Below are 24,249 nucleotides of genomic sequence, written 5' to 3'. Positions count from 1 at the left end.
GTTGGGATCGTTGTTAAGCCTTTTTATCCTTCAGATATGTTTTCCCACTCCTAATCTGTTTTGCTTGTTAAAGAAAACGCTGAAATTTTATTTAGGAAAAACATTAAGCTTTTTTTTTTTTTTTTTTTTTTTTTTTTTTTTTTTTTTTTGTACGATAGGAAAAGTCAGTCCCTGTATGTTGTCTGTAGGGAAAAAAACTCTTGGCTTGTATTTGGGTTTCTTGTCTACAGCAAAACATAAAGCTCTAAGGGCTGAGTTTGTTTTAGAAAACTCTCTTTGATGGTCCCAAAACATCTTTTCCTGCTATTGAAGATTGTCTTTCAACAGAAAAAAAAAAAAGAAAAAAAAAAAGAAAAAAGGAACTACTTGGATGAATTTTACTAGACAATCCACTATATATCTGAACTCTGTAAAACTACACGCTTCCAAATAGAACCCGGTCTTTGTAGGAATTAAAACAGGAGCAACATACCCTTCTTCATAACAAATCTTGGAAAGCTTGCTGCCATTCCCTGTTTTTCAGGGACAAATTGGTTAGTTTGTGTTAAAAGTAACAAAGTCTTCCTGATGCATGAGCTCTTTTTAGTCCTTTTGGAGCTTATGTGTTTCACTGTGGACCGTATGAGAGAGCCTATCAATAAATATTATCTTTAAATAGCTTTCCTATCGTTACGGAAATGCAGAAGCCTCTGCTCATAATCCTGTTGAAAACAGAGCCTTGAACTCATGTAGAGCAGCGGATTCAAAATAATTTTCTTAACAAAGGCATCTTGCATATGAAGAGTTCATCCTAAGGCACTGTTTGACCTCTTGGTCTCTCATTATTATCAAGTCATCAGAGGGTCTTTGGAGAGAAAGGGGGGAAAAAAACCCCGAGATACAGTTTATTTGTAAAACCTACCGTGTAGCTTTAAAGCACGTTCACAATGAAGAAGGCAAAAAAAAGTCTGTCTGATTTCAGGAAGTCTTACAAAAACAAAGTTAGTGCAAATTACAGATTTTGGGGAAAGTGCAGTGGAGCTGAGGAGTGAGGGTTTAAGAACAAAAGCTGCCTGAACTTAGATTAGAAAACGGGGAGCGAAAGGCTGTTTTAGATACAAACATGTTTGCTTACGTATTAATTTCATGCATATAATTTCTTTAGGCATGACGATAATTGCTTATGAAAAATAGGGCATTGTCATGTCAAAACTGTGGCATGTGCTGCTCTGAATTTTTTTGGGGGCCGGGGGCTACTTTCTCCCTCCTCTTCTTTTTTAATTCTTTCTTTTTGAAAGTGAAATTATTTCAAAGTTGGGATCGCTTCGGTTACTGAATGCTTATTAGGAAGCAAAGTACAACACATGACAGAAGCTCACCCAAATGTTGAATATATCATTTATATTTTACGACAGTGAATTATATAGAGGCTGTTCAAGTAACTTTCAAATCATCAAACTGTAATTAAATATTGCAAAGACTGTCTGAAAATTCTTTAATTTTTAATGAAAGTTAAATATATATTGTCAGTCTACTTGAAGGTGTAGTATTTTAATGCGTGACGCTCAGAACAAATTGGATAATGAAAAGATTACTTTTAAATGAAACTGTTGCAGAAGTGTACATGTTTCAGCTGGCGAGTATCTCCTCAATACTCACACACGCGCATTCACACACTCAATAATGTGAATTCCCAGACTGAAATTGCAGCTACTCTGAGGTTTCTGGTGGCAAATTAAAAATCACACAGAAGCAAAGCTTGAATGATTTAGCTTCCCCAGATCATACAGGAAAGTAACTGTGGCTCTTTTTTTATATTAAAAAAAAATATATATATTTAAATATGGATACATCAGATTTAAATGCGTTCTTTTTGTCTCACAGTTATAAACTGCAAGGTTTTGTACAGCTGTGGATTGTTAAGTTAGGTAAGATAAAATAAAACCGGTTCTGCAAATCAGCCCTTGGTTTCTGTATATAGGATTGCTGCCCATAGATTTACCATAAATGTCCCATCAGCAGTATGCGTTGTATCAGCAGGTAGGCAGGCAGGGCTTCGCTACGCTGGATGCTGTGTATGCAATAAATAGTAGATGGTCCTGCTCCTGTAGAGTTCTTGGTCTGAATAAGTTGGGGATTTGTTTGCGTGGCTGTGCCCAGCTAAGAAACTCATGGCAAGGATCCTGTCAGGTGGAATGTGGGGATCTACGCGTCCTGGTGCGCGCACGTGTGTGTGTGTGTGTTCTCTGTCAGCTGCGATGCAGTATGGGAAGTAGGGCTGGGGACTAGCGTTACTGAAGTAACCAGGAATTTTGTTGCAAACCACATCCCAGGGCAGATGTGGGGTGCAGGTATGAACCATGCATGCGCTGTTCCAAAACACAAGCTTTTGCTGCACGTGTGCTCCTGGTAGCCCGGGCTGTGGGACTTCTCAAAGGGAAACCCGGGCAGGACTGGTCTCGAAGCACATCATTTTGAGTTATGTTAGGGATAATGTGTTCGGCCTTTGGTGGTGGCCCCAGAGAAGTGCTGGGCAAGATGGGAATTACATACCTTTGAGGGGCATCGCTACGTTTCCAAAATGTGCCCTCGTCATTCAAAAATTGTAAATACTATAAGCAAATCGTTAATGTTGCAGGGAAGTTCTTTTCCGTTAGGGTAACAACATTCAGCATCAATACTGGCTTAATTAAATTTTCTTTTATGTTATCTTGGCACCTCATTTTATGTTGGGATCGCATCCCTAATGCGTTCAAAACCCTGTAGGATCCCAAACTTTATAGCTGTTGCTTTCTGTAAAGCAGCAGCTCCTACCGCAGTAGGTCTGGCTCTAACAATGATGCATTTTGCAATTGCCTGCAAAAGGTGAGATATGTCTGCTTTAATAAAACTGGAGTTTTTAGGCAAGTCTAAGGATGTTAATATATTTACAGAGAGGAGATGCCTTCTATTTCTTCAGCTGTATTTTCATAAAGTTGAGATATTTCACTATTAGGAAAGATGGAGGAAATAAATCTGAAATACTTGTTCCCCACCCAGTTTTCCTTCAGCCGTTCTCATCCATAAGATATAACGGATGCTAATATGGCTCAGGCATCTTAAAAATCGTAAGTTTTGCACGATAGCTATTGTCTGTTGCTGAGAGTCTTCATGAGTCAAAGAGCCTTCCTTCAGACTTAGACTCTGCTTATATTTTGCTTTTTTTTCAGCACTTTAACTCTGGATGCAAATGGTTTTTCTGTTGACTTCTCTATCATTCTCTGATGTCTGCAGATATTTGATCAGCTCTATTCTGTGAATACATAGCATGGCCCTTCTCTGGCAGCTACTCGCATGGGGAAAAAAAATGTTATCAATAAGTTCAGAGGAGCCTCAGCAGACTTGGAGAAATTTCACACAAACATAAAACAAAACCTAACCCCTGTGACGGGGAAAGTTTACATTGCGCCAGATTTTAGCAGCTTTCTTATGCCTTTGGTGAGATGTCAGAAGCGCAGGTGATTTTAATTTTCTTGTACAGAGAGGAATGGAGAAGTTTGGAATTTGCATGCATGATCAGGACCTGTGTTTGGGAAAATGTAAACTCATCACAGTGGAAAATGTGTTGTTTGGAGTCTGAGGGTGAAAACAAAGCTGAGGATTTTGGAGAGACTGCCTGAGCCAGATGGCCTGGTGCATTCCCAGTCTGGCAGCCCAACTGCTCCCTCCTGTATAATATACAGCCATTTGTTCTGGGATATTTACGCTAGAGCTGTTTCCATGTGAATGTTTGAAAACCATTAAAAATGAACATATTAGGAGAGATAAATTTATTTAATTTGTGTGAATATGTCGATAAGCAGGCTGTGTATCAAAGGCAGAGGGAGACTGGATAAAATAATTAGATGCTTCTGAATTGTGCATTGAGAGACACAGCAAGAACTAACCATCCTCCCCCTGGGACCCAGCGCTGCGCTACTTGTCCGGGATAAACCTCACTGGGATGAGTGGAAATTTTGCCTGGGGAAGGGGTAGAATCTCGGCTAATTAAGGGTTAACTATTCCAAGCCAAATAAATGTAATTCACAGTATTTTCTCTGTAGATATATAGTGGATACAAGCCTAATCCTCTCTGGGTGAAATTCTGGCCCATCTGAAGTCAATTGCAAAGCTCCTATTGAATTCGATGGGGCCAGGATTTTATTTTCTGTGTGTATGGCTGTATACGTCATTCCAAATCATTTTAGTTCTGTTTTTTTTGCAAAGACCCTCATTTTGACGCATTTTTCTTTCTCCTTTATTTCAGTCAAGGAGATAGTTTGTTTTGCGGAACAGATCAGGAATTTGAAAGCAAGTAGATTTAGGTGCATGTTGGTGATTTCTCTCCTCTTACTCTTTTAAAACCAAGGCCATGACATAACTGAATAATATAATGACCATGATCTCATTCCTTCAAGATTGTTTTTCATCCAGTTCAGAAAGCAGGATTGCTTGACTGGCAAACTGACACCACAAGACGATTCTGCCCTCAGTTGTACCAGCATAAATCTGGATTTATTCAGGAATAGTTAAGGGCAAAATCAGGCTCTATATATTTCCAACTTATTCGTCAACTCTTTCACTGTTTTATCTTGCTGTCTTTACTGGGGAAAAAGTGGATTAACCTTTTGTATTACCCTCACTCCTTTTTTTTTTTTTTTTTTTTTTTTTTTTTTATGAACTCTGTCACTGAAAAGTTTGAGCGAATTGTTTGATGCACTTGTTGTCTAGGAACGACTGTGATGTGCTCAATTTAGTAATTTTTATTCGCTGTCAAGCAGTGAATTGCATTTGATTTAACTTTTTATGCAGTGGTATTTAAATGGAAGTGGGGAAGTTTTATATTTTGACACTAATTTTTTGGGGCCTGATTTTGAAATCCGTTTGTGCATAAGTGATTGTTTCTCACTGGGACAACTTGTGGAAAGGTTACTTGGGTGAGTAATGGCTTACAAAACGGAAGATGAATTTTTTTGGGAAATATTTCAGTTGTTCAGGAGAAGAAAAGCTATTCTGAAACACTTAGGAAATAACACTGAGTTAAAACGACATGAAGTAAACAAAAAGAAAAAAACCCCAACAAGTCTATAATTTTGCATTTCCTTTGCTGGGGTTTTGTTGTGCAACCCTGATGTGTATTTGCAGGCTTATTTTTAGCTCTGCTGTGGTCTAAGTTTATACACTGTAACTTTCACTTTATCTCTCATTAATGTGATCCCTATTTGACAAAATCACAACGCTGTTAGCGCAACAAGGATTCCTGCTGCAATCACCCTCTTTTAAAGCCTGAACCTAAAAAAATAATAATTGGGAAAAAAAAAAAAAAGGAAGAAAGATATTTTTGTTAAGAGTAGCTTTTCAAATCTTACAGTTAAAAATTTTCACAACAGTAACATTGTAGACCCTTCCTGTAAAAATACTTCTGGCAGCTATAACGATCTGAAACTTTAGCAGTTCCTGTTTCCTTTTTGAAACTAATTGTAGAATTAGTGCTTTAGAGCAGCGCAGTGTGCGAGGCGGTGGAGTGTCTGCAATGCTCTCGGGCAGCCATTCGTGGACGTAAACAGCGCTTCACGTACCCGTTTGCACGAGTAAATTGGGATGTAGGAACAGGAGCTGGGGATGAGCTGCTTAGAAATGAACTCAGCAGTTCCTCCTGCTTCCTCGAATTTCCTAAAGATTCCTGCAGGAATAGGCTATGTGGTGGTATCTGCGCTGAATGCAGAGAAAACTAAATGTGCATGGGTACAACGTCGGTAATTAAATGCAAATAAAGTGAAAAGCAAATCCTTAACGTAGAGAAAGGCAGAAGAATGTCATGCGTGCAAAGAAGGGATCACTGATGCTAAACACAACAGACAAGGTGATTATGTACCACAGTGTTGACTCTGCCCGTTCATTATTGCTATTTAGTTGAGTTATTTAAGCGGGTACCTGGAGGTTAAGTAAGCATAGCAGCAGGGAGAGAAGAGGAAGAGAGAGGGGAGGGGAAAAAAAAAAAAAAAAAAAAAAAAGAAAAGTAAATTTTGTGCTCTAGTTTGTCATTTCTAGTGCTTCCTTGGATTCACCAGTAACAAGATAACCCATACTGGGTACATTTATTTTAAGATTTGAAAGTCTAAGAAGAACGAGCAAAGTCCATCAGTCCTCTCTCAGGCGCCGTTCCCTTGTGTCCTGCTGTGTCTAGAGGCAAATGGGGGCTGGAGGCTTTGGTCTCCGGTGAAGGCCTCGGGGGTAGATCTGCTCATTACCCCCATGCTCTAATTATTCTTGAATTATTGATGAAGTTCAAAAAGTGCCGTGAGCTTCCCTGCAGCCTGGCCCGTCCCACTGTCGGGGAACCTGATTTGGGGTTTTCTGGAGTCTTTGCAACGTCCTTACTAACTGACCCCATCAAGTGTCAGCGGGTTTCTTTGATTCCCTGGTTTTGGCTGGAAGAAGCTTCTCCCCATCTTCCCCTTCAATGCATGGTAATTAGGATCTTTTGCTTTTGTCGCACCTCCTGGTATAACACACGGATGACTGTGGTGCGGTCTTCCTAGGCTTCTTGCAGACCCTCTGTAGCTCTCTTGGCTGCTGATGTGGAGGTACCGCAAGGTGTGGGCCCGCAACCAAGCAGGGCACTGGGGTCCCAGCTGAGGTCAGAGGGGTTTGCTGGTGTCGATGCTGTGGGGACTTTGCACGTGGCCTGCGACAGCTTTTGCGTTCCCTTTACACAAGTGCTGGGTCCGCAGGTTTTGTGCCTCATGAGTGGGAATGAGGGGGCAGCAGTCAGGAGAAACTCTGTACCTGATAGTTGCAACGACATCAGTGGCCTCGGTTCTGTCTTACCAGCAACAAAACCTCCCCACTGGCTCTTGGGTTTTAGGGGAATGCACACATAGCAAAACTGAAATGAAAAAATTATAACTAGAAAGACAACACAGTCCCATTCCTGATACTATTTATGGAGTCATTACATCATGTTACAATGCATAATATTAATATCACATATTACAATTAAAACGGTGTTGAAATTCAGCTCATGCTTCTCCAGATTTGTGCGCCCTGAGATCCATGCCCCCTTGGCAGATGCAACCCCTCTTACCCTTGGTGGGTTATATTTGTAAGGACTGGGAAAGCAGTTCATGTGATCTTACTTCATCGTATATTAAGATAACTTCTTTTTTCTCAGTATTTTCCACATTTCCATTTCAAAGTGGTCTATTCCATAAAATGTATTTCATCCATCTAGCATAATTTTTTAAATTTTATTTTCAGTATCTATTTTACTGTTACCTTTAGGGATACCCATATCAGATGTCATTTTATGTGCAGTTTGTTCCCCAACTTCTTTTCAGGTCTGTATTTTAGAGCCTGAAAAGGTCACACCAAGGTCAAGGTTGATGCTCAGATGCAGAGGTGGACGTCTCTCCAAGGCTGGGGCTCTAACCATTGATCCCATGTCAGGACTGGCACCCTAAAAGATGTAGGAACCTCAGTGCTATCCAAAGATGCTGTTGCAAAGGCAACTTCTTTTCACTCTTGTTTTGCTGCTGGGAGGCTGGCGCCTGGGACCAGGGGTGGTTAGAAAACATAACTCCGTCATGATCAGATGGAAAGCCTGTACTGAGTGGGCTGCCAGCACTAACCTAGTTAGCGTGTAATGCCGATCCCTCGCCATCGCTGCTGGTTCCGCTGCTGGGAGCGTTGCAAACATAGACTCTTCTTGAAATGTGAATACGCTGCCTCTCCACAGTTTTAACTTAGAGGGTTCTCCCTGTGCTATCTCAGAGTCAAATTTCTCAAGCTGGTTGATCCTCTGTTTGTTTTGGTATCCTCTGCTCTGGTAGGGCCTGCTTCCCACTTATTTATATCCCTCTAACTTCAGTTGCTCTCTCGAAAGCGGTGGATCACGAGGTTCAAGTGGAGAATCAGGCCCAGGCGCTTTCTGAGGAGCTACCAGGAAAATGCCTGGGCTGTGCAGCTTTTGTAATTAAAAATACATGAACTCTCTTTTTTCTGTTTTTTTTTTTAAATGAATAGGACCCAAAGTATACCAAACCCTGATGTTCCGCCCCCCACCCCCCCCCACCCCCCACCCTTGTAGTGCTGTTAGTTTTATATTTTATTCTGAATTGAAAAGAAAATTGTGGTTGTCTTGACTACTAAAAAACCCCAACCTACACACTGCTGGAGAGATGTGCAACGGAGAGGAGGGAATTTAGCTGTACTCAGCTTGTGTTGTTTTCCAACTGCAAGTCTTGCAGCAGGTTCGGGGGAGACACAGTCTCTCCAGCCTGCAACTCGGCTTGCAACCCCGGCTGCGCCTTCGGTTACGGCAACGCATTTTTATTTTCTCCAAACTCAACTTGATGCACAGCTAAAAATGTGTTTTGTTTTTAGGCGATAGTATATGAAGGCCAAGACAAGAACCCAGAAATGTGCCGAGTTCTGCTCACGCATGAAATAATGTGCAGGTAAGAAATGCCCTGCTTCCAGTTAATTAGTGATGAGAAGATGAATCTGTCTCTCAAAATCTAGGTTGAACCTGCAGCTATTTTCGGACTTAAATTTATCTTTCTTGCATTAAACAATCCCAAAATAACACAGGTCGGTGTGTGTAATTAGCAGCAAGGTCTCAGTCATCACACTAGTTTTCAATTATTTATAAAGAGTTATTCTTAACGGAATGCTACTAGTTTTCATTTGGACACTGTAGCCCACAAAAGGTCTCCTCACAAAAATTAACAGCCAGTTATAGTCTTCTAGCAATAAATTTCTCTGCCCCCAATTCCCAACAAAACCTTCTCAGTAAAATGACAAAATTGTAATTTTTTGGGTTTGTTTTGCTGGGTGCACATTAAGACTTGAGGTCAGGAGGCCTGTTTTGTCCTGGTTGCTGCTCATTCCAGGTCCCTGCTTGGCCGGAGCGGAGCAGGCAATGCTCCTTCACGCAAAAGGTGCCTTCTTGATGATTTTCTTTAAGCTTCCCCGTGCAGATCTGGCTCTGCCCTGTGCTCTCTTCCCCTGAACGTGCCTGCTTGGGGCTGGCCGTTTAAATTCAGGACAGTCAGATAACTTCCCTCCTGAACACGGTACTTCTGCAGCTGCTTCCTTCTCTTTTCTGGCTGATTGAAATAGGTGAAACCTCTTCTACTTCCTTTTTACCCCAGAGAAGGCAGCATCTTCCCACAGACCCCTCCGACACCTAGGAGAGCTTGACCTTGCAGTCTCATTAAAGTTAGTGGGTGTTTTCTGCATGTCTGAAAAAATCATTTGTTACATGTTATTCGATGGCAGAAAATAATTCCCTGGTGGAAGATGAGGCGTTCTTGCATAAGCTTATTGTTACAATCAGTTGTTTTAAGACTGTAAAAATGCCATTGCATGCGTTGTAACTTTTACAAAACTCATTTACTAAAAAGGAGTAACTTGAGGGTAAAAACTAGTACCCACTTCTAAGAGAATAAACTTGGATGAGGGTTTCCTGGTGGGGGAGAGTTTTAGACATAATATTCAGATGGAAATTCTCTGTTAGTTGAATTTTTTAAAGCGTCTTTTTTCATTCTTGGGGATCTGCCTGTTTTGTCCTCCACGGCAGCTCCTCCCTGATAAAACCCTGCAGGAGGGCAGCGCGCTGCGATGCCGGCAGAGAAGGAGCTGCTCCCCATGGTTCGCCAGCCTGGGCGAAACCCTGCGCAGCACCCCCAGCTTTGTCCTTGCTGGATTTGGGGGATTTTAGTTCCACGTCTTATTTTTCTAGGCTGCTTCCTTCAGTAGGTTTGTCCTCTTCCAGGAACCATCACAACCTGAGACTGGTCACAGCAGGCGCGTATCTCCAAGAGGTGCCTGAGCTTCTGCTGGCACTGGGAGCTGCAGCATTGCTTTGCTGAGGACTCCCAGCCAGTTCTCCTTTTCCAAATGGAAACCCAGTCGTGCTGACAACTCGTAATTGCCCTAAAATTCATTGGCCCAATTAGCACCACTTTCACACTAGATACCTAGCTAGGAACAATTCATGGAAATATTAAAGGAGGCCCCTGACCTGATAAGGCTGAAGTGTGTGCTTTGCTTTTCTCCTGTAATAGACCAGTAAAACAGTGGGACTGTTCATGTGAGTAAAATTAAGCACATGCTCAAGTGCCCACAGCGTCAGAGTCTAAATGTTCTGTTAGCCCTGGGTGATGTGCCCTCCTGATTCCCAAACAGCAAGGTGTTGAGGTAGGAATTGCATCCGCTTGCCACTCGCTGAGCCATCAAGAGTAAGGGTCACCTACTTTAATGCAGTAATTTTCTTACAAATACTTTAGAAACATAAAGAGTAAGAAGTAAATTGAAACTTTATATAGAGAGCTGAGTTTTAACCAGAAGACCAAATACCTGCACCAAAGATTTACGGCCGTTCAATATACTTTGACTGAAACAAAATTGTTTCTGTCCTGGGAATGTGGAAAGATGTGCACTTTCCCTTTATTAAAGCACTTCACACTTTCTTTGTTCTTAAAATTCACTGGATCAGGAGCTTTATTCTTCTCCTTCTATTTGTTTACTGCTAGTCCTTGCTTTGTGTTTCATAACCGTAAGGTGGAGAGGTAGCAAAAAAAATTAAAAAAAATATCTGACCATAGTAGGCAAACGTTGTGTGTCTGGTGGGGTGGGGGAGACATATTCAAATTTCTAACAGCTCATATTAGATATTGCCCATTTCCTTTTCTGCCTATACATGTGTAAGAAGAGGGTGCTGTTTGTTTACCAGGCCGCTTGACCCTATTGCACAAATCTGTCATCTATTGTGCTGCTAACACTCTTTTAAATTGCAAATCTGATGCTCTTTAGGGGTCTAGAAGGGGAAAAAATAATCTCTCTCCATACCATTCTGTTTCTCTTGATTTCTTGCCTGTTGTAAGTGGAAGTTGGGATGTGCTGAATTTGCACCAGGGGTGCAAATGCAGCCTCAATTATAAGCATAAAATTAGAGTCTGTTCCCCATTAATCAGCCCAGCTAATTGCTATGCACTACCATTAGCCATATGGTGTGAAAGACAGCTTGCTCTCCCTAAGATGAAATTTCTTCATTTCAGACATGAAATAGTGAGGGCTCTGTATTTTAAAATAGCTTGTTTTAGATATTTAATTTCTAAACAACTTTCAGCAGTGCTTTCTATCAAGGCTAACTGCACAATAAAACTTTGCATTTATGTGACAAAGCTGGGTATTTATAGTATACTACAACTATGGCACGGATAAGACAAAGAATTCAAATGTGTAGGAGAGTCCTGGTTGTGGTAGGAAAGTGCGGCTGAGGTTTGCTTCAGGTAGCTGTTTATTTCAAAGGATTTCATTGTGTTTTGTCAAATATAAAAATCTACACTGTTGGCGAAAATGTTAATAGCTGGGGAGAATTCACAGCCTCAGTGGAATTTATTAGTATTGTAGGCAGCATGGGGAGGGACATCTATAGTTAATATTGCCTCAACAATTTCCATTATGAAACCTTCAGTGGCTTACAGCTTTGCCAAACTTAAACTGTTCTGGCTGAAATGTCCTTTGCAGGGTGTCAGCCTCAGGCTGACTTTCTTTGGAAAGTTTCAGCTAAAATGGTTCAGTGATTTCTGAGAATGAGGTTGGAGTAAAATATGGTTTTTGTCTGTGTAAAATAAAATCTTACAGCTGTATTGGCGAGAAGCTCCTGTACCTCCACGCTTCGGGGTGAGAAGCCTGTTGGGGCAGGGGGTTGTCCTGACCGCATCGTCTGCGGGATGGAACCCACCTCGCTGGGTGCTTCTGCAAAATCTCCCACACTGACTCGCTAACGACTTGTTAGAGCCTGGCAGCTACATGATCGGAAAGTCGCATTTGCACTGGCCACGTGCCATCGCCCCGTAATTTCTCATTGTTCATTGTCCCCGCGGAAAGCCCGAGTGCGCAGATACACAAAGCAGGGCTCCTCTTGCAAGCGATGCTCCTAGCCGCCAAGGCAGGGTGGGGACGGCAGGGATTTGGGGGTGCCAGCCAGCGGGACAAGGAGGCCATCTGCGTGCCCGCAGCAGGGCTGGGCAGCCGAGGGGTAGCGGTGCTCCAGCGCAGGGAAGGGAAGAGGAGGAGGAAGATACAGAGCAAGATGGCAGGAGGGCAGCAGGTCCCCAGAGGGCTGGGGGGAGGACAAAGGCAGCAACAAAAACTGGGAGTGCTGGTGGCCAGGGGACAGGGAGGCCTGTGGTGGGGCAGGATGAGGATGATGTGGGGCTGGGGCACGAACCCTGGGGGTGGCGAGGATGGTCCATAGGAGGGGGAGAGAAACCCAGGGTAGGCAGAGATAGGGTGCAGGAGCTGGATGAGGTCGTGATGGCAAGAGGCTGCATTACTATCAAGGATTACCTGTTTTAAAAACATGCAAACTCCCGAACAAATCAACTTTTTTAGGCTTTTCCTGTGGGCCAACATGGGATGTGCCTGAACCACGGCTCCTTGCCCTGCTGGGGGAGAGGCGTCACCGAGGAGAAGTCCTTGCCCTCCTGGCTGCAAGAAGTCGGCACTGGGCGCCTCTCCCGGTGATTTCACAGAGCCTTGCTGGGAGGTGGAGGGTTTCTGGGTGACTTGGAGAAGCTCCTGGGAATTTTAAAATTCCTTCTGGAAAAGGAGAAAGGGTGCTGAGCATTTAGGAACTTATTTCCAAGATTAAGTAGGCACTAAAAGCCAAAGCTTTCGAGGCAAGTTGAATTAAAAGCATGTCTTTTGCCTTGCAACCAGGTCTCCAACTCAGGGTTTCTATCACATGCTAATTCTCTGTGTAGAAAAACGAGGGTAGAGGCGTTCTGCTGTTGGGGGGGGGGGTGGGGGAAATGCAAAAGGCAAGGTAAGGTTTAAAAAATAATTATCTAGAACATGACAGAAAACCTGGGGCCTCCTTTCACTTCATGGAGCCACTAGACGGTGGGACATGCCAGCTGTGCACCTCTTCCACGTCACAAGGAGTGAGATCTCCTCCTGTTCCTTGGGATTATTGGGGTGCACCTTGGGAAGCCCGACCCAAAGAATGGGGTCACCCAACGAGCGAGGTGGTGTTCGCTCTGCTCCCAAAGTCAGGCTTTCCCCATCGGCCAGTGCCTGGCTCCATCCCGCCGGTGGCAGGAGGTGACACCGAGGTGTCCCTGTGCCGGGCCCCCGCTGCCGCCACCTCCCCTGCTGGGCTGGCACCCCGGGAAGGTGCTGGCCTCTGAGCCTGCTGCTGCCGGGCTGGTGGTATCTGCCCATCTCGGGCTGGGAGCCTGGGAACCTTTGCTCGCCTGAGTAAGTGTGGCAATTTCTGTCCCTCCAGTCTGCTGTGAGAATGTCAGGACTAGCCCTGATTTGCTTCAGTCACAAGAACTGCATTGTCTTAACTTGTGCCAACTCTGTTTCTAATTACATTTTAATCATTTAAAAATGATTAGCAGTTTTTATTGCCTTGTTTGTGGGTAAATTTTCTCACCCCACACATTCTAGCTGCACTCCAATGACAAGTCCTTTTATAGGCAAAAAAGCCCCCCGAACGTCCACATGACTATTTACCTACAGCATATTTTATTCCTTCCTAAATTTTAATACTTTCTGGGTGCCAAGGCTCTTGCATTTTCTGGTGGATCAATTGTGGTATTGTGCTGTAAAATTAAGCAGTTTTTTTTGGCAATCCCAAACAATGTAACTTCCACCGAAATGAAGATACCGCACATGTGTTAACTGTGAAAAGTTTCAGCCCTGAATAGTTGCCTTGAAGCTTTTTGCGGTGAAAAGAATTATGTATTTTCCTCTCTTTGAAAACAATTTTTTTTTTTTTAAACCATGTTTAAACAGGCTGTTTTTGTAAAAGGCCCCCTTTTTTTTGTTATCTTTAGTGTGGTTAGTTGCTTTATTGCTAATCTTGGTGGGTAACTGTATATTATTCACTCTATTGTTCAGCGACACAAGAGAACCTTTGTCATACTCCCAACAGGGCTATTTATATAGCATGGCACTTCTGAGGGCTTCTTCCTGCCCTAATGTTCTTCCACCTTCTGGGGAAAAGAAAATAGTTCATCTGAGTGGGAGTGCGAGCAGTGGTCGCTCCTGCCAGCCGCCCAAAGCTGCCCGCTGAAACAAGGGTGATGCGCACGTCCCTGGGATGCCGTTTGGAACCAGCTCGGTGGTTTCCAAGATCTGGTTGCCTGTGGTTGAGGTTTACCAGGAAGTTTACTGAATGGAGAGATGCACTCAGGTCTGGCCAGAGAGAGCAGATGGGGTGGTCCTCACTGCCTGTCGCTTGGTGCCACGGTGGGATGGGGTCCCTGCAGCCCTCACCCCACAGGAGCTACCCAGGCTTTGTCCAGCAGGTCCCTGGGGACCAAGGAGGGCTTGGGAAGACCAGGAGCTTCTTGGTTTGTTTTGTTTTGTTGTTGGTTTTTTATTTATTCCTGGGAAGCTTGACTCCAGAGCTAGATTTTCTGTTAAGGGACATCTGCAAACAGGAGTTTTCCTTTCTAGATGGGTGTTTCATCCCTGGGGAGGGTGGGTGGGTGAAAGCCCGAGGTTTTGTTCACCGATGTAGCTGTGACTTGGTCTCGTCAGTCTGGATGGGCTGCTGGGGAGAGCAGGGCAGCCCCCACACTGCTCAGCCGCAGCTCTAGATGCACCAGAGGGGATTCCCACCCTGATTAGAAATGTATATGTTGCCTGTGAGCTTACCTGCAATATATTTGTGGCTCCTAATGGACAATAACCCCTGACAAGGAATCATCACAAACAACGATTTAACTTCTCTTAGGAAACAATGAGGCACCTTAGTTCAAAAGAATCCCAGCCTGGAGGTCAGCGATGGAGCAGTGCTTTGGGAGACGGAGCTTATATTTCACATGCCTGCTTTGTATCTGACCTGATGCAGGGCACCAGCCGCCGGAGCTGTGCTCTCCGTGGCATTAGCGATCATTAACATGCTCAGAAAACTTGGGGAAACAGGCACGCTCGAGCATAAAAAAGCCGCTGCTGATGGCGCTTGCATTTTAGCTCCCCCATTAACAACAGTGTTTCTTGGAGGGAGAATAATTGTGCTTCTGGATTTCGGGGGGAGGTTTCCCGCTAGCTGAGAATTGTGTAGAAGCAGGAGTATCTTGTAACATAAACATTAAGCAAACGTAAACCCCAGGCTCAGTGGGTAAAAAAAGCTGCCTTATTTTGTGTGCGAGTATATGTGGGACAACTGTTAAACCCTATGGAAAAGAGGCTACATATAGGCAGGTCTCCCTGTTCTGGATGATCCTTGAATTATTATTTGTGAAAGGGGCAAAACCCCTCTCTTTTTATATTTTCCGTTGCTAACCAGCTGTGCAAGAAGTTAAACATAGTAATTAACCCATATGTGACCCACTACATTTGACTGATTTCCAGGCAGGGACCGAGTGGTAACTCTAGCCGGCAATTTGAACCTACCATGTTCATAATGATGATTTTACAGTGTAATGGTCGCACTAAATCCTTTCACTTTTGCTCTGTAGCCGCTGTTGTGACAAGAAAAGCTGTGGCAACAGAAATGAGACTCCATCAGATCCAGTGATAATTGACAGGTAAGGACTGCTATTGTTTCCTTCCATTTTTCTTTCTCCCCCACCTCATTATAATGAAACACCTGCCCTGTGTCGCTAATGGGGAAGAATTAGGAGTATATATGGATGAAATTTTGTTTTTGATACCGAATAAGTTGTGCTTTGCAATTGCGATTGCCACGGAAGGGCTGTATAGAGGATAACGGAGCGACCTGCTCGTTGGAGGGCTCCAGTTCTTGTAACTGATTCATGTGCATAAAGAGGAGATTTTTCTTTCTGACTTTCTGTGGCTCAATTCACATGCTATGCCAGGGAAGCTTCAGGAATAAAATAATAATAGTTTGTGATTTATGAAATGTGGTCGGGTGCTTATAAATATTTAACTTTTATTTGAAAAATGTTTGAATCATTATCACTTAGCTACAGTAGTTCTGTTGGATGCAATCCATCTACATTTTAAGGTTTTTATTTATGCATAAAACCAGTTAAAAAATAGATCTGCAAAGTAAGGTTTTTTCCCTCCTCTTATTTTCTTTGGTTGGAATACTATTTTGACTGTATTGTCAGCTGATTAATTCATTTTAGCCTGTCTTAATTATTGTGCTTTTAAACGGATCCATATTGCTAATCTGATATCACTGGGTAAATCACTGGAGTACAATACATCTATTTTAGTTGTTCTGAGCCATGTGTAGTTTTTGTGCTTGCCAATTATGCAAAATGGTAGCCAAATAGTAATTTTTACATTTTAATTGTCCAAACTCATTGTACGAAGCCATGTGTGATAACCAGGTTATTATGCAGCGTTACTCTAGAAGAGTTAAATGGCCATGAAGCACTGAAAGTGTCTGTCATCAGCTGAGGAAAGCAATACCCTTGCACTAATCTGTGAATAGAGGGACCCTGAAGGGAAACTACCTACACATATAAGGGCGAGAGCACAGAATAGTGGGCTTCTCCTTGCATTATTGTCTGAGTTAATGTTGGCGATATTAAGTTTGAAGTATCTTCCGTGCCAAAGCATCCGTGTTATGGAGGAAGGCGGCGAGGGTTTGGTGTGTTGGGTGCCACAGGCAGAGTGGTCCAGGGCTGTAGCAGGGCCTTGCCTGGCATTGTGCTCGTCCAGACTCCCAGATTTACAGCTCTCGTTTGAATTTGGTAAGAAAGTGTGTATATTGGAAGCTTATAGCAAGTGTTTTGGTAATAAGTAATCTTGAGAGTGTTTAAATCTCAGAAGATATCTCTATCTATTTTAACTAGGCATATTTTCATCTTCTGCGAGCATTAGGTAGTACCAGGGAAAGTGGGGGGAAGAAAACCCCCAGTGAAAGCTGTATAGAGATGTGTTTTATAAGCACGCTGCAGAGTTGAACACTATAAACATGGTGTTAGAGTGGCATTTTGAGCAACATGAAAGCTACAAAATTCACATGAATTTTTCATTGTACTGGAAAGTGAGATGTTAAGATGCTAATGGCAGGTTTACGGAAATATTTTGTTTAACTATCTAGTATGCAAAACTGCTAGTTGCAAATCATTTTAAATTATGAGAGCCAGAGATGCTGTCTGTTACGTGCTTCCTGCAAAATGAAGAAAACAGTTACATGAAAAAAACAGATTTAGCTTCCTAGCAGTGATCGGTTTATCAGTCTTTACGTAAATTGATGCAAAAGGTACCGGTTCTGAAGATTATTTTTTTTTAAAATGCAAGCTAAACGTAACGTAAAGATGATAATACAGACCCTATCTCACCACCTATGCTGAATCACGCCCGGCTTGTGAACGGGTTAAGCTTTTAAGTTCTTCACTTGGTTTTAAATTGTGACTTTGATACAGAAGGTTGATATGACTGTGGTTTGAATAACATTTGATTTTGACCTGTTCCTGTGGGTTGCAATGGTATAAGAAATTTGACTCAGCAGTACTGTAATTAGCCCTCCCCGTGTTTTTGAAACAGGATTGTGTTACCTGGATTGCATTAGTGTGGCTTCTATTGTTGCCGCTTCGCATCTGTCCCAGTAGGGTACTTAAAACCTTTTCTTGGCCGGGGCTAGTTCAAACAATTTAGGCCAAATAAGTATGTGCTTTATACAGTTAGTGGTTTTAGTGATGTTTCTTGTGACATTTATCCTATTCATTTTTTCCCCCCTTTTGGTTTGGAAAGGATGAAGTGATCTATATGGAGCCTTTTTTACCTTAAAACGAGTCCTTTAAAATCGTTCTAACACTAAAACGCCTGCACAAGCCAGAACATGTGTTTAGTTGTACTCCATTGTCGCTTCTCCATGCGCACAATTTTTAACTGTTATGTCAATTGAGATGCGAAACCATATTTAGCTATTTTTATTTGCATGTGAGCTTAGAGAATTCATTTGCCATTTGGGCTAAAGCACTCCCACATGCCTCACGCTCTGATAAAGTCTTGCCTATGGATTTAATCTAACTCCTGCCTCAAATCCTGCGAATCCACAGACTCTGACCTAACATAGAATTTAATGTAGGATCTATCCATGGGATTTTTGACATATGTACTTACATGGAAATGCTATCCTCTTCTTACATGCTGGAATACTATTTTGGATTGATTAATTCTCTTTGATAAGGCTAGAGAAACTTGGGATAGAGCGCGCTCAGTCTTTGTAGTGGTTTAGTGAACTTGGCAAAGAGGCTGTTTGGCAACTTCAAAGTTATGCACGTTGTATTCTTTCTCAAACCCTAGATATATATAAAAAGTAAATCCTATATTTTTATTTAATCAAAATGTGGGATTTAAAGAAAAAGTCTGTAGTTGTGTTTGAAATAGGATATGACTTTATCCTGTATAAAACTGCTTTATACTTTGCTCTATTATAGTATCAGCAGATGCAGCAGTGGAAGGGACCTAAAGAAATTTATACTTGTAGAGTGATCTGAATTTTCTCTGGAGAACAAAATAAATCTATTATGCTTATAGAGCAGTCATTTCAAGGAAATTTCTTGGAAACCTGCATGTGTGTCTGAATCATCTTCTTAGTATAGCCTGTATATTTTATCGCTAATCCAGTTACATGTGTTGAGATGAAGCTCTGATGAACAGGAACTCATTTTAAAAGGGGTATTATTGTCACCACACAAACACACAATTCGTCCTGAACGTGCGGTGGCAGGGCTGTATTGTAATCACACTTAAAGAAAACACAGAGCACTTCCTGTTATTAAATTAAATTCTAGATTGATTTAACTTTCAAATTGTAACTCATATTTGAATTTAAAAGGTTTGCAATAAAATTCCTGGGAAGAAATTGAATAAATTGTAGTTTTATTACCACTCTGGATATCCTGGTGTCCTAACCTTTTTCCTTACAGTTATCTTAGTTCAATAAATAAAACCTCATTAGACTATTCCCATTTCAACGAGTTTATTAAATTTTACAGGAGTAATTAGCATAAGCTGTGCTAATTTTTCTGCAAGACTAATGAGAGAGCTTCCTAATTAAGTTTGCTTTGTAAGAATCAGAAAAGATGATAATGACAAAAGTCACATAGGGGAGAAAGTGGAGCTTTATATTATTCCTTGGTTCAGGAAAGAGGCTCCTCTCTCAGCATTCCATTCCAAAATTTTCCACCCAATTTCCCATTGTCAGGACCGATATTTAAGGGTGTTACCCATGCCTGCTGGGGTTTCTTTACCTTTTATGGCTTCATCCAGTAAACAGGAGTCCTACAGACTGATAAAGTAGGAATAACCACTGCAATTCCAAATATAGCGGCAGAAAAATCTCAACATTTAGGATCGATACCATATACCTCCAGTTTGTGATGCTGCATGGAAAAAGGGCTGGAAACAGCCCGCTTGGAAGTTGCTGGTTCCCCCCACATTTTGCTTCTTCACAGAGTACTTGAGCAAGCTGATAACGGTGACCTGAAATCAGCTTTGCTGAGATTTACCAATAGAGACCTACTTAAGAAATCTCACCACTGTCCTTCTTCTGGACAGATAAACTTCAGTTGTGGTCTAAGTCCATGGGCTTTGTGCTGGAGGTCCCCCGGGGTGAGACCGTGTGCCCTTAGGTAGCAGCTCGGCGTGAGCATCACCAGGGTCTCTTCAGACCCTTGCCTGGCAATACGTTGAAGTTCTTCACATGCTGCTTTGGATGCAATTTATCGAGCAACGAGGCTCCCTCTGGCTCTGAAGAGGCAGTTTAGGCATTTCCAGGGCAATCAGAGCTCTTGTCCGTGGAGCAAGGGTGGGGACGCGTGGAGTGGAGGCTGCAGTACTTTCTACACTTTATTATCAGGTGACATCAAGGTACCTTTTAAGGCATGACCTGCTACCAGTGTTTCAAAGGTCTGTGTGCTTTTGACACCTCCTGTATGGGATGCTTGGTGGTGCTTTCTGTAATCTGTCCCCAGCATACCCAGCTGCCACGGCTATGGAGGGAGCTAACTCACCTACATATGTTTTTGAAATCTTTCAGCCTTTAACTTGAAAAATTTTATGTTTGTGGCTAGGATTTCACTGTGCAATGACATGAAAAGAGGCGTGAATGACTTTCAATGTCTCCATTTTACTGCTTTACAAGTCATCACGTAGTGGATTGTATTTTACGGGCCTGATTGTCTTTTCATCCTAAATACCGGGCAGGTGGAAAAATGACACAGAAGACTGTATCACACTCACTGCATCCTCCCCACAAACACACTTGTTAGGTAGATGCGGTGATTAATGCATTTTGCAGTAGCTTTCCATGCCTGGAGGGAGGGTGACGGGGATGCAGGCGGGCTGGCAGAGCCGGCCAGCTCTGGGAGGGGTGCTGGCAAGAGGATGAGGCAGGTTTTGCTTGGGAGGGAGCTGCTGAGGACTGCTTTGCTGCAGGGGATGGGCTCAGCACCGCAGCTGATCCCCACCCAGGCTACAGGGACGAGGGCTCATCATAGCAGTGGTGTCACAGCAAAGCGGCAGATGATGCTGGGTGCTTTGGCAGTGGTTCCTCTGCAGGAGTCCCCATTCCTGCCCTGTCCTGCTCATAACCTTGGTCCCCCTGGCCATATGTGGTACCTGAACCTGGCTGGCTGGGGTCAGGGGAATGTGTGTGTGCTGGTGTTCCTGCTCCCCCTTTGCCCGTGCTGGGGACAGGGCTGCAGGAGGCTGTGGGTCCTGTATGGCCTGGGTCCTTGGATGGGTTTTGCAAGCGGGAGGGCTGGCGTGGTGCTCTCTGGTAGACCTCAACATAAGTGACAAAATGCTCCTGGGCCTGAATATCTGGCCATTCTCTTGAGTCTTGTACTGGGAAGTGCTTGCCTCGTTGCCGCGTCCCTTCTAGAGCCAGATGGGAATTATTGATCCAGCAGGGATGGAGTCTGGGGAGCAGAAACTAGGCGACAGAGGACTACCCCCAGCACTGCACAGAGATGTCTCCCAGGCTGTCTATGAAGGCTGTGCTGCCTAAACCCTCTAAGCCTCTAAGCAGGGCATTCAGATGTGCAGAAGTTGGCCTCGAGCATTTCATGTGAGCTCCCGGAGCCTGTGAACCCATACATTTCTGAGAGGGGAGGGACTGAAACACACATCCTCGAGGATTTTGTTGTGATTGATGCAGCTGAGAAGCATTACCCAAAACATTTCCCACATGACTTAGGCAACCAAAGGCATTTTGAGCTGTTGTGAGATAAATGGGAGACTCTGATCAGTAGATGCTTCTCACACAGACATTCAGACAGCCCCTCTACCAGCACTCCTCATGCATGCAGTGTCAGTCCTCTTTCTGGTGATGAAATCACTAGAGCTGGGTAGCTTTGCAAGGATTCTTGCAAAAATCTCTTGGTTTCAGCCTGTTGGGGTTGGCACATATCTCTGCCACTTCAGAACTCATTTATTTTGCTCTTGGGGTTGAGTGAACTTGGTCAGGGTCAAACCAGCTTCTGCTTATTGTTTGTTTGATTTCTCTCCCCTCAGCCTCCAAGTATAAGAAGTTTTGTATAATCTCAAAACTATTATGCAAAACCTTAATTTGGTCTCAGCTTCACTCAGGAGGTTTGTGATTTTCTCAGCAAACCTGTTCTGAGTTTTCAGTTTGTTATAAAACCCCAAACCAGGCAAGTTTTATGTGGTTTTGGGTTTCACTGCAAACATTTCACACTACTCTAATAGTTACTTGCTTCTCTCAGCAATGCCTTTTGAATCTGCAGCTAGTGTTTTGGGCTTTATTTCACTGTGATCTTATGCCTGATTATTACTATTTAATATCATGGTGATATAACAGAGGCTGCTATCGCAAAGAAGGCTCATTGTGCTGGGTGCTGTGTAGTCTCTAGGTGGGTAGATGATCCCATTCCTGAAGGCAAGTGGTTCTCCTGACACAGTCTGAAAATTGAGATTGAGATTTTTCTATGGAGCATAAAAAACGCAGGCTTGTATTAAATGTCCTGCGAATGAGGGAAACTGAAGACCAGTCTATGCTATTGCTTTTGGTGTTTGACTGTCGTCTTTAGTGCTCACCCACAGCCCTTTGGGGCTTGGCTAGTTGTGCTGTCAGTCCAGAAAAGTGACTTGAGTGGATCTGCTGCACCGACACCCCAAGGTCAGTGTGTCTGTATGGCTCTGCTCTGCCCTGGGTGGGTGGTGAGCCTGGGGTGACAGCTCTGCACCTACTGCTTTCAGAGCTGTGGCTGCGGCAGGTTGGCAAGTCCCTTGGGCTCTTTCTGAAAATCTCAGTCTTGGTCAGCAAGGGTTAACAGTTTTAGGAGACTGCACTGGTTTGTCCAAGTCCTCAAAGCCCATCCTGAAGACCCTATGGTTTGCTTGTGCAGAGGAGCACTCCGAGGTCTGAGTCCTCCTGGATTATTCTGCTGCTCCTTCAGACGGCAGGATTTGGGCACCCAGGGTTAGAAGTACTTTAAAAAGTTTGGCCGCCTCTGTGTAGTGACCTCCCACAGCACCAGGAAAGCTCTAAGTGTGCTGGGTTGGTCCCACGAGGAGCCCAGGGCCTGGCAGGATGATCCACCCCTTTGTTTCTGATCACAAAACTTCAAATGTGCTATTCATACCTATCGATTTCTTAATATGAACTCCTACTTCAAAGCCTGTCCTGCAGCGGGGAGGATGTGCTCGGTGCAGTGGGCTACCCAGCTCCACGCAGCTCAGTGCCAGTTTTTCTCTTTCTCAAGAGTGGGGATTTTTTTTTTTGGAAAAAAATACTGGCTTTTTCTTATATGCATATATATATATATGTACACACAGTTTCTGGTGTGGATAAATTTCCTGTCCCGTCTGAACACCTGATTTATTCCCATATTTGCTGTCACTGTGGGAATGCATGCATGAGTAAGAGCGATAGGAAAATGTATTTGCAGAGATCATCCTCAGTTTTAATGCTGATTAGCTAAAATTGTTCTGAACATGAAAAATGTGTCTTAGCTCCATCCCAGTGTTTATTGGGTAAAAACATAACCCAAGCTTTATTCTGCAGAAGCTGAGGTGTATCCGTAAATTTCTTCCTGTGAGTAGTCATAAGTGTTTGCATGTTGTAGCCACCAAAATGTATTTTAAGTAATTGGCCATATCTACAAAAATAACTGTGCTAAATTCAAATTCACTTCTCCCTGCTGGAAGTATTTAATTTTAATACAAAATCTAACTGATAAAGTTAAAAGAGTAAGAAAAAGTTGTAGGTTTCTGTGTAAATCATGACTGAGATAACTTTCTAGAAATGAATTTAACTCCGTTCTTAGAGAGCAGCAAGTCTCTGTAGTAGTAATGGTAAATACTGGTATGAATTTTTCTCTTTCCCTTTAGCATCATGGTTGTTTTTTTTTTTTTTTCTGTAAAAGTTCTGGAAAAGTACAGAAAGGCCATACAAAGTTCCCAGTGTGTCACATTAGCAACTTTGCATAGGTAGTTTGTGATCAGAATATATTACTGTATCAAATGAGTGTTTACTTTTTTTGCTAAGGACAGTATTTTAAAGTTTTTTTTTTTTTTTTTTTTTTTAAAGCTGAATGAATAATTTTCTACCCGCTTTTTAAAAATAGTGTTTGGAAATAGAAAATGTGAAAACAAATTTTCTGGTGCTGTTAAGATGTGAACTATATGAAATGAGTTATTAAAAGGCTTTATATCAAGTCACTGAAATGATATACTGGACAGTAGTAAGGTGACCCAGATATAGAGCCTTTCAGTGCAATCATTGAAATGCTATGAACAGTACTGTTTTGTCTTTGGTTTCTTGCTGCCTCTAAAGGTGTAGGCAGATGAAGATAACTTTAAAAAGAGTTATTTCTCCAATTACAAGCTTTTGTCCAAGAGCAAAGACAGATTTTTAGACTAACAGCATTCACTATAACAAAATTAAATTCCCTTCATCTGACAAGAAGCTGAGTTTGGCAATAGGTTGGGATTTTTGGCTGGAGATAGGGCAGAAGCTGCCGTCTTTACCCCCTGTTTTGCCCCGCAGCGGTGACCCAGGTTTGGAGGGGAGCGCAATGGGGAAGGGTGGGTGAGCACTGCGTGGTGTCACAGACAGCGGGAGTAGCGTGGCCACCAGTACGCTTGGGGACATCGTTTTTCCCTTTGCTGGTGACGTGCAGGTTCCCCTTCAGAGTGGTCCGGGGGGGGGGGCAGGGAGCAGCATCACCACTGCCACCCCCCTGCTGGCCCGCCTGGATGCCCGGCCAAATCCCTCCCGTTTTGTAACAACGCGGTAACGTCCAAAATGGCATTCCACAACTATGCCATCTC

At 43.1% G+C, this 24,249-nt stretch overlaps 1 protein-coding gene across 4 annotated transcripts in view; it reads left to right on the top strand.

Moving 5' to 3' along the window:
• Positions 1–24,249, top strand: part of EBF1 (EBF transcription factor 1) — a 280,105-nt gene that overhangs the window by 3,644 nt on the left and 252,212 nt on the right. For all 4 annotated transcript variants that reach the window (XM_040604801.1, XM_040604800.1, XM_040604803.1 and 1 more), the window contains exons 5-6: positions 8,383–8,456; positions 15,486–15,554. In XM_040604801.1, coding sequence (XP_040460735.1) covers positions 8,383–8,456; positions 15,486–15,554 — 143 coding nt within the window. The remainder of the gene's footprint in view (positions 1–8,382; positions 8,457–15,485; positions 15,555–24,249) is intronic.

The sequence above is a fragment of the Falco naumanni genome, chromosome 8 (genome assembly GCF_017639655.2).
Source record: "Falco naumanni isolate bFalNau1 chromosome 8, bFalNau1.pat, whole genome shotgun sequence".
NCBI lineage: Eukaryota > Metazoa > Chordata > Aves > Falconiformes > Falconidae > Falco > Falco naumanni.
This window is presented reverse-complemented; position numbering and strand designations above follow the sequence as displayed.